Source organism: Salvia splendens, chromosome 10 (assembly GCF_004379255.2).
Source record: "Salvia splendens isolate huo1 chromosome 10, SspV2, whole genome shotgun sequence".
NCBI classification, from domain to species: domain Eukaryota; kingdom Viridiplantae; phylum Streptophyta; class Magnoliopsida; order Lamiales; family Lamiaceae; genus Salvia; species Salvia splendens.
In genome coordinates this window covers 8,792,036-8,803,003 of record NC_056041.1, presented here as the reverse complement: position 1 = coordinate 8,803,003, position 10,968 = coordinate 8,792,036, and the positions used below count along the sequence as shown (strand labels likewise).

Below are 10,968 nucleotides of genomic sequence, written 5' to 3'. Positions count from 1 at the left end.
TGCTCAATAACTGCTTCGTACCACTAAATAGATCGTGGGCATAGTGGAGGTCGTGGAGGCCTTTCATGAGTCCACTAACTCCTAGTTCGGTCGAATGCTGAGACCGAACTGCTGGACTTTACCGATCAGCTCTTGCCGATCTGAGAGGAGAGCTTGACTGGTCGGCTTTTACCGAGCTGTAGGCTGAGTCCGAACTCTTTGGTCGTGCCGAACTCTTTGGTGCCGAACAGATACTCTTTCTTGGGCTCTGGGCTGATGGGCCGTCACTGTTATTGGGCTTGCCATTAGGGTTTAGTTCGTACCCCATCACGTCGCGCCGGCGTCCCGTCTCGACGGGGAAGAGACGCGAGACGCCGGCGAGACCCGTAGTGGATGGTCTAATTTGTCGTTATCACCTTTCCTCTTATTTTGTTGAGATGTTTCAGTCAAAATAGTATCTTTAGCGCTACAACGTGATTCAAGTTTCTCGAGTATGATATCTATTGATTACGATAGTGTCATGTTATGATATTGAGTATATGCAACTTGCATGAAGAACTTAGATTATCACTACAACGAATACATCTTATAAGCACCTAGAATTGCAGACGTAATATTTGCATTGGAAAATAGTTAAAATTTAGGACAAAGAAAAACAGTCTTATGTTAAGGAAATATTTGTCGGTTACACATCTTAATCTATTTACATCTCTTAATTTTAATTAAAACGCCAAAAATAATAGAACTACTTATTTAAAAAATTTAAATTAACATCCTTAAATGAATAAAAAATTCCTTTTAACCATCATGCTTTTGTAATATATTAATACTACTAACTTGTAGTGTCTAAATGATCATCGTACATCGTACTGTTAAGAGTATCCCTCCCTTAACGAATAACTTCTGTCGAATCACACACGAATACCATAAATTCGGAGCCTTCGTCGCGAAGGTCGGCGGCTGATTGCTAATCTGGCGAGGAGAGCTTTCTCCGTCGGTAGAGAGTTAGGTTTTCAAGAGTATTACACAAGTAATTTGGGCAATTAGTTCTTCATTGATGAAAAAGACGGAACAATGAATAGCCCTTTTATAATCTACGGACCTTAGGGTTGGTTCGACCTATCTTAAGCATCGGGAAAGAACCAACAAATAAAACCCGACGGAGCTTATAAAACGCTCGACTCAACATAAGTTTAAAATAATTATTTCTCAGTTTACAATTATATTTAATAATATTTTGAAAAAATGTTCTTTGACTTTATCTTACAATTTTAATGTTTGTTTACGCCTTTAGATACATTATTTTTTAGTCTTAAGTCCAATTATTTTTGTAAACTCTTTTGATAGTTATTTCATTTCAAATATTCGAAATTAATAATAAAAATGTATGTTTGATTGATCAAGTCGCCTCAAATTATACATTCACTTGATTCAAATTTATATGTTACTATTTGAATTTGAATGATATTTGAGATAGTAGCTAGAGGTGGTGGCTAACCAAGTTGTCCCACATTGAAAGTGAGATAAATGATAGAGGACTTGTACAGTATAAATATAGGATATATTCTACTCTACAATTCTAATCGGGTATTTATTCGGGTATTTGGGTATACCGATACCCGGTATACCCGATACCCGATATTTTGAAAATTTTACTACCCTATCCCGACCCCGATCCCGATTTTTGCGGGTAACGGGTATCCAATACCCGATGGGTATCGGGTCGGGTTGGGAAATACCCGATACCCGCTACCCGTTTCGACAGGCCTAGCGGCGAGTATGACCCCCCATCAGGCGCGATGCTGGAAGATCCCAACTAGTCGTGCGGCGCTGGCGGGGTTCGCGCGAGGATCCATCCTCGCGGCGATGAGAATCTCGCCCCCTCTGATTGTCACGCCGCCCACCCCGTGCCTGTCTCCCGCCACGAGTACCGAATTACTGCCTAAGGTTAGAACCCCGCGGCGGTAAATAATTCTCCCGATACGAACGGCACTTGCGATCATCGGAGTCGTCATCATCTTTAGAAAATTCGTCATCCTGTAATGAAGGACCCTCCAAGCTATCAACCCGACGATCTGAATTGTCCATACACATCTCCAACTGATCAAAACGCGACATAATCCGATCAAAAGCCTGCTTGAGAGGGTTTGCGGTCTCCTCCCCATGAGGTCGCCCTACATCGCGAATTATATAGCGCGGTGGTGGCCGCGATTGGCCAGCGGGCTCACGATTTCCACCCACAGGTTGGCGGCGAGAGGAACCGACCGCCAATTCTTGAGCGTTGCCCCCAGTTAGCGGCGGGCGAGGTGGGTTGTTTAAGTCCATCACATCCATGAGTACTGGATGAAAGCACCAGTTTGTTAAGAGTATCCCTCCCTTAACGAAGAACTTCTGTTGAATCACACACGAATACCACAAATCCGGCGCCTTCGTCGCGAAGGTCGCCGACTGATTGCTAATCTGGAGCGGATAGCTTTCTCCGTCGGCAGAGAGTTAGGTTTTCAAGAGTATTATGCAAGTAATTTGGGCAATTAGTTCTTTACTGATGAAAAAGACGGAACAATGAATAGCCCTTTTATAATCTATGGACCCTATGGTTGGTTCGACCTATCCTAAGCATCGGGAAAGAACCAACAAAGAAAACCCGACGGAGCTTACAAAACGCTCGACTCAACATAAGTTTAAAATAAATTAAATTACAATATTGTCTCAAAAATATATATAAAAAATAACTAGAAGAACTAATTGAATTATTCGCCTACTTGGCGACATAATTCAGCAGGCGGTTTGGAGGCTTGAGCCGGTCTCTTGGCCTTAAGTTCCGGCTCGTCGTCGCTGCTGCTACCGGTTCTTCCGTCTCCACTCCAGTCTCTTCTTCCACCGGTTCCTCCTCCTCGGCTGGCGCGTTCATCACCCCCTCGCCAGCCGCCTCCTCTGCTGTAGTCTCCGTCGACGGCGATGGTGTGTTCGTAACACGTACACACACAACTCTTAAATTAAAGATTACAACTCTAAGCGTAGATCCAGATGTCAAATTAAAACTGTAATAAAGAATTGAATCAAAGATTACCAAGCACATTGAAAACACTTTATCCTAATGACCTTTCTCTTTAGAGGACAATATCCCATGACTTATATGGAGTAGTAAAATACAGTTAGCACCTTAAATTAAATTAATAATTGAATCAGTGATATGCATGATTCGATTATCCACATGAGCACAACTTGTGAAAAAAAGCAAGTTCCTGTTGAGTCCATAAATGCAACTAAATCTATTGATGAATGAACCTGAGCCCTCCAACCGTGACCATCCATTTGTGGGGATCAAATCGATCTAACAGTTAAACGCAGCCCTGCATCAAAGTTAGTAGTTAGTACGTACTATTAATTCCCACTATTATGTGAGCAGTGCCAAATCATAACGACTACGATACCTAGCTACTCATCTTCGCAACTATATCCTACACTTCATTAATTATTAATCTCACCTTCCATCTCTCTCTTTAAATAACTCTTTAAACAACTAAATCTCCCTCCATCCATTTCCCACCGCCATGGCTCAATCGTTAAAATTATGCTACCAATTCTTGGTAAACAACTTCTTCATACTTCTCTTGATACCATCAACAATAGCTATTTCATTTAAAATTCTATTCACTAGTCCAGAAGAGATTATGAGTATGTATAATTCCATGCATTTGACCCCAATGGTCTTACTGTGTGCCTCATTCTTCGTCGTCTACATCCTGACCTTGTTTGTGATGTGGCGGCCGCGGCCCGTCTACCTAGTCGACTACGCTCTCTTCAAGCCCCCACGCAGCTACCGCGTCTCCTTCGCCGGCTTCATCGAGCACGTGCGGATGGGCCGCCTCTTCTCCGAGCTCAAAAGCGTCCATTTTCAGATGAAGATTCTAGAACGTTCCGGGCTCGGGGAGAATACGTGCCTTCCCCCAGCCCTGCATTACATCCCCCCGACGCCAACCATGGCCATGGCGAGGGAAGAAGCCGAGCTCATCATATTCTCAGCCATGGACTCTCTGCTGCAGAAAACCGGAATCAAGCCTAGAGACGTGGACATTTTGATCCTGAATTGCAGCTTGTTCTCTCCGACGCCTTCGCTCACGGCGATGGTGATCAACAAGTACAAAATGAGGAGCAACATCAGAAGCTTCAATCTCTCCGGGATGGGGTGCAGCGCCGGCTTGATCTCCATAGATCTAGCGAGAGATCTCCTCCAGCGCTACCCCAACTCCAACGCCGTCGTCATCAGCACAGAGATCCTCACCCCAAACTGCTACAAGGGGAAGGAGAGAGCCATGCTCCTCCCCAACTGCCTCTTCCGAATGGGCGGCGCCGCCCTGCTTTTGTCCAACCGCCGCGCCGATCGCTGCCGCGCCAAGTACCGTCTCGCTCACGTGGTGAGGACGCATAAAGGAGCCGATGACAAATCGTACGGATGCGTGTCGCAGGAGGAGGACTCGGAAGGCAACGTCGGAATTAAATTGAACATCGATCTAATGGCCGTCGCCGGAGAAGCGCTGAAATCGAATATCACGACGATCGGGCCACTCGTTCTCCCGGCGTCGGAGCAGATCCTATTCGCGCTCTCTCTCATCGGAAGGAAAATCATCAATTCGAAATGGAAGCCGTATATACCGGATTTTAAGCAGGCGTTTGAGCATTTCTGCATCCACGCCGGCGGAAGGGCGGTGATCGACGAGCTGCAGAAGAATCTCCGCCTGACAAACGAGCAGGTGGAGGCGTCGAGGATGACGCTGCATAGATTCGGAAACACTTCGTCGTCATCGCTGTGGTACGAATTGAGTTACATTGAATCGAAGGGGAGAATGAAGAAAGGGGATAGGGTTTGGCAGATCGCATTTGGGAGTGGATTTAAGTGCAACAGCGCGGTTTGGAAATGTAACCGGACGATCAAGTTACCGGTGGAGGGGCCGTGGGCGGATTGCATTGATAAATATCCTGTTCATATTCCTGAAGTTGTGAAGCTCTAGTATTTTCAGTTCGTCCTAATTATTATTTCACTCTTCTTTGTCATCTTAGTTTTTTTATTCTGTTTTATGTTGTGGTGCTGTAATTTACAAGCCAATAAACACATTATTTAATCTTCATTTGTTTAATAAGCTTACAATTTTAGGTATATTCATGGAATTTTACTTTTAAATGTATAATTGGTTGAAAAAAATTAATGACATGCAAATCTCATTAGCAGCATTTTTTTAGTACTCCAGTTAAATGTAACTAATAGAATGAGTTAATGGAATATTATATCTATATACTTAAATAATAAAAGTGAAATTAGATATTCAAAAAAAGATACACCATTTTAAAATTAACAAAATTAAGTTATGAGTAATTAATTACTATTTGGAGGAAGTAAACGTTACAGGTGTCCAAGGCATCATGAATATTACAGCGGAGGGATCGATGAAACCTAAGTTGCACGGAGAATTAAATGGAAATGATGACTGTTGTTAGGGGCAAAGTTGTAATAGCTAGAAAGACAACAACTGTGGAAACGGGTCAGGAATATATGGATTATCCTATTCATTATTGCTATATTATCGTGTTACTATGGTTGACGTGGTCGTCTATCTATTAAATAAGTATCACTATTACCCTAAGATGGATAATCATAATTGCATTAAACTGACAAAACATTATCTTGTTTAAATAAGTTCATAATTAGACTCAATTATATTTCCATAAATCATAATAATGTAATATTAAGTTTTTTATTTATTTTTACAAGGGTATTAAATTAAGAATTATCCTAATACTAAAATTACGACTTACAGTAGATTTTTGTCAACCGCACGGATTTTAAATAAAACAATTATATGTATAATTCTCATAATCATGTTTGTTAGTAGTATTATAGTTGACAATAAAATTAAAAACTTAACCCATACTTCATTATAAATAAAAAACACCAATATATGAATAAAATCTCACATTAAATTTCTAAGAGATTTTTTATAAACTAAAAATATAAATAAAAACATAGTAGGAGTAGTTGTTGGAATTCCACCTTTATTTTTAAAATCAAAATAAATATTGCTAACATGGACTGATGAAAGTGATGCTTAACTATAATAAGTAATTACATAAAAAGTATGCAGTGTATTTCTCAAACTCTGTATAATCATATACGTATGTAAGATTATATAAATAGCCAACGTACAATTTTGGCAATGGTATTTTGGTGGGAAATTGATTTATAGTAATTAGTTTGTCGCTTCTAATTTGATACGAAATCTAACTGCAGATTATATACATTCAAACTACATGCAATGTTTGGTATAGTTGTTTTTCAAAGCACTTACGCACGATTATATATTTTTTTTACAAAGGGAGCCATATAAATATGTATATGTGTTAAATCCCAAAGCAACCATTTAATAAATCTAATTAGAAGAGTCTTATTTTTAGTTATGATCAACGTCAACAAAACCTTTTGAAAAATCTAATTCGAATGAAAGAGACGCGATCAGAACTCCTTTTTTGTCTGATTAGAAGAAAAACGCCAAACCCTAAATTAACAAATAAAATAAAGAAACAAACAAAAGAAAGCTGCATCGTAAATTACCTAGAAAAGAACATCGACCTCACGTTAATTATGAAGTCAATGCATTAAGTGTGAAAACTAGGAAATTATTCCCTCCGTCTCATAATAATTGTCACTCTTTTTCATTTCGATCTGTTACACAATAATTGTCACACTTCATTTTTACCATAAATATCAAGTAGGTCACACATTCTACTAACCCACTTAACTCACATTTTATTATAAAATCAATATAAAAAATGAGTCTCACATTTCACTAACTTTTTCAACCAACTTTATTATAATATCAAGTAGGTCACATATTCCAACTAACTTTTCCAAATCGATGTTAAAAGAATTAAATTTAAAGTACAAAAATGCAAGGTAAAAAATTTTGTTCTCTATATCCATTCATCCAAAAATAGTCCAATTGTTGGGCGATACGGTTTTTTAATATGAAATTGATAAAGTATAAAATAGATAAAAAAAATTGGAAAATTTAAGTGAGAAAGAAAATTATGGATAAAATAGAAGGAAGAAATAAATAAATAAAAGTGAGTAATAATTTGGGGGTAATTATCTTTAGTTTGGGATTAATGAAAATTGAAAAAATGATATGGATGTAAGGACTAAGGAGTAAAGAGTACGGAGTATGAGTTAAAGTAGAAGTATATTAAACCATAAAAGGCCTTTGGTGGACTCATATTTTTAATTCATCAGAAAAATACATATCTTGAAAAATACATTTGCAAATATTTAATATAACTCATCAGAAAAAAAAAACAGAAAATTAGGTAATATTGTCATTTTCATTATTAAACTGGAAGATGATAGAAGTGCATTATTAAATTTCTGAATTGGATAGGCTGCTAAGTATCATTTATTAATAGCTATCTTTCAAAATAAATCATTCTCAGTTTTCTTCCCCACATATGTCATTACACTACGTGATAAGTGGGTATTGAGCTAAATTTATTTAAAGAGGTTCTAAGAAAGAACATATTATGAAATATACTAGAGTATAATGTTTAAACAACTCATAAGTTTGTAAAAGTAATTAAATATTAAATTTATTACGTAGAGAGAGAAAATCATAATAAAAAATTAGCGACTGTTACAGCCCGCTGAAACAATTATTAGTGGAATTAATTCGTCCATAATTCGTTCAGATTGGGCTCTACTTTTGTAATTGGGCCTTATTCTATTTACTGGATATTTATAAATACAATCAGCCCACAACTCATGGACCGGCATATAGCTTTCATTTCGTGTTTTATTTATTCTTATATTGTCTTCACATCCACAATTTATTAGTAAAGCTCATATCCAATTTATGCATGATAAGTAGGAGTATAATCCTAAATTTGTAACTAAAGCTAGATCATATGAGGAATGTGAACCGGATATTATTTATCAATGCAATCGGACCACGGCTCTTCTGCAGCTCGTCGATCACCGCCCTTCCGTCGGCGTGGATGCAGAAATGCTCAAACGCCTGCTTGAAATCGGGAATGTACAGTTTCGATTTGGAATTACAGAGTTTCCTTTTCATTAGAGAGAAAGCGAAAAGGAATTTCTCCGATGCCGGAAGAAAAGGAGGTCCGGCTTTGGCAATGTTCAATTTCAGAGCCTCACCGGCAACGGCAACCAAATCTTTGCCCAATTTAACTCCGAGGATTCCTTGAGAATCTTCTTCTTGTGATATGCATTTGTATGATTGGTCATCTTGTCCTGTATGTGTTCTCTCGAGTCGAAGCAGTTTATAGGTGGAGGCGGTTGGATAATAACACGGCGGCGCAGCCCATTCTGAATAAGCAGTTGGTGAGGAGCATGGATCTGTCCTTTCCCATATAGGTGATCTCAGCGCTGATCATCACAGCATATTTATAGGGATAACATTCCAGAAGGCCTTTAGCCAGATCAAGAAAGATCAACCTGGCGCTGCAGCCCATCCCGGAGAGGTTGAAGCTTTTTATATCTCTCCTGAGTTTGTACTTGTTGATGACCAACGACGCCAGAGACGGGGCCGGATAGAAGAGGCCACAGTTCACTACTAAAACGTCTATGTCTTGGGGTTTTAAGCCTGTCTTGATTAGAAGAGAATCCATGGCGGAGAAGATGAGGAGCTCGGCTTCTTCTCTGGCCAGCGCCATGGTCTGTTCAGGAGGGATGTGATTGGTGGCGTGAGGCATGGCGGCCTCGTCGCCGATACCGGAGCGTTGGAGCATTTTCATCCGAAAATGGAGGCTTTGGGGGTCGGTGGGAGGAAAAAGCGTGGTGTGCTCTATGAAGCGGGCGATGGGGAAGCGGGGAGGCTTGCAGAGGGCGTAGTCGATGAGGTACACGGAGTGCCGCCGCAGCATGAGGAAGTGGTAGATCAAGGCGGAGAGGGTGAGGAAGATGATGAAGCATGCAATGAGGAGTGATGAGGTCATCAAATTATGGATGATTGCTTCTGGCTGAGTATGTAGGGCTTTGATGGTGAGAGAAAGCATGATTGGTAGGATGAGGAATACAATGAAGTAGTTTGCCACAAATTGGTAGCACAGTTTCAGGTGTCTGAGCTTTGCCGATTGAATCGGTTCCGGCGGTGGAGGATCCATTATGGGAGAATTAATGAATTGTTTTATATTATTAGTTGAACTTCGTAGCTACAAATGTTGATATTTATAGACGATACTATGTCCACTTTCTTTGTCAATGACTTTGATTTTCAAATGTTCTTCTTAATTATCTCATCTCATAACACGGCCTATCTTTCTTGTCCATTGTTACTTCACTACTTTACTCACCTAAACTTGTATTGGAGTTGCATTTATAAAACAATTTTAATTATTTACTCTGAATTTAGTGAATAGGTGTATAGTCCATGTCGGAATAATGATACTTAAAACTACTAGTAGTTCGGGAGTCGAATTAAAATTAAATTATGGCCTTTTTTCTGATGTCTAAATAATTATGACCATATAAGTTACATTTAATATACTACGTAAGACATCTTAACTGAATCGCATGCAATTTACCTTTTAATCATAATTATTGTAAGACATTTATAAATTTTTAATGTCATAATCAGCTAGTCAAATACTCATTCCGTCTCATAAAATACACAGTTTTAAAATGATACGTATTTTAATGTACAGTTAGTAAAGTATAAGAAACATAGAGAGAAAAAGGTGCATGATTGTAGTAACGCTAATGGAAAATAAAATCCATTATTTGGGATAAAATAAATTATCAAAATAAAAAATGATTATATTTATGGATTATATAAAAATGAAAAAATTTGTCTATTTTTATGAGAGAGCATATGAGTAAAAACATATGCGTGGGCCGTGGGCGTGCAAAATCATGTATTATTAGCATCATTAAATTGATGCTGATGAGACGAAAGTTTATTGAAAAAGTTAGCAGAATGTGAATTCTACTTTTATATACTACTCCTATTAATTTAAAATAAAATGTTAGTGTGAATGAGTTAGTGAATTATGACGTCCACAGTAAAAATTTGCAAGGAAGTAAAAGATGATAAATTTTTAGGATGATGGATAAATATAAAAATATTAGACAAATTTTTAGGGTTGGATGGAATACCAATCTTAATGAACTATCATATTGAAATAACATATTGATTCAATATAGACTATAATTAAATTGGCCATTTAGGTTGGTAAACAACTTCTTGCATTTATACATTCACACTTTAGCCCATGCACTATGTTGAATATACTTCCTCCGATCCCTATTAAATATCCCATATTTGATAAATGCAGGTTTTATGAAATTGTTTGACTTTATAAAATAATGCTAGTGGAAAAAATTATTGAAATGTAGACTCCACTTTTATTTTTATAATAATTGTGAATAAAATGAATTTGTGGAATATAAGTCCATTACCACAAGTAGTAAAAAAAAATGAGACATTTTTAGGATCGTGCAAATAAGAAAATATAAGACATTAATGGACTAGAGGGAGTATATGATTGATACAACAACACTACCCACCTCATTAACTCTACCCCTTATTCAATTTTTCTACTGGTATATTATTCTTGTTTTTTCAGATTCATTATTTCATATATTATTATTATTACTACTACTACTATTATTATTATTATTATTATTATTATTATTATTATTATTATTATCTCATTTTCCGAACTATTTTAGTTTTTTTATCTACACCACGCCCAAAAAAATATATTGTATTGTATTCTTAATTCAGTGGCGAATCCAGGATTTTTGGTTTGAGGGTGCGAAAAATTATCACCACAATATAGAACTTCAAAATCCGAAAGATCAATTTGCTTCTCTTTATTTTGATTTTGAACAAAATCTTTGTTTTTAATTTTTTGCTTAAGAAAGTTCATCACATATAAAAATGGATTAATGAAAAATTTATTTTAAATTTTGCAGAATGTATT

The 10,968-nt window shown here is 37.6% G+C and overlaps 2 protein-coding genes across 2 annotated transcripts; one reads left to right on the top strand and one right to left on the bottom strand.

Moving 5' to 3' along the window:
- Window positions 1-3,400: 3,400 nt before the first annotated feature.
- Window positions 3,401-5,108, top strand: LOC121753028 (3-ketoacyl-CoA synthase 5-like). The gene has a single exon (XM_042148163.1). The coding sequence runs from the start codon at window positions 3,534-3,536 to the stop codon at window positions 4,989-4,991; it is 1,458 nt and encodes a 485-aa protein (XP_042004097.1). The 5' UTR covers window positions 3,401-3,533; the 3' UTR covers window positions 4,992-5,108.
- Window positions 5,109-8,304: 3,196 nt separating this feature from the next.
- Window positions 8,305-9,147, bottom strand: LOC121752578 (3-ketoacyl-CoA synthase 6-like). Its single transcript, XM_042147703.1, has one exon. It carries the CDS (start codon window positions 9,145-9,147, stop codon window positions 8,305-8,307), a length of 843 nt encoding a protein of 280 aa, XP_042003637.1.
- Window positions 9,148-10,968: the final 1,821 nt, after the last annotated feature.

What these genes read in the sequence shown, in the direction of transcription:
- LOC121753028 (XM_042148163.1), top strand. Translation starts at nt 3,534, where the DNA reads ATGGCTCAATCGTTAAAATTATGCTACCAATTCTTGGTAAACAACTTC.
- LOC121752578 (XM_042147703.1), bottom strand. Translation starts at nt 9,147, where the DNA reads ATGGATCCTCCACCGCCGGAACCGATTCAATCGGCAAAGCTCAGACAC.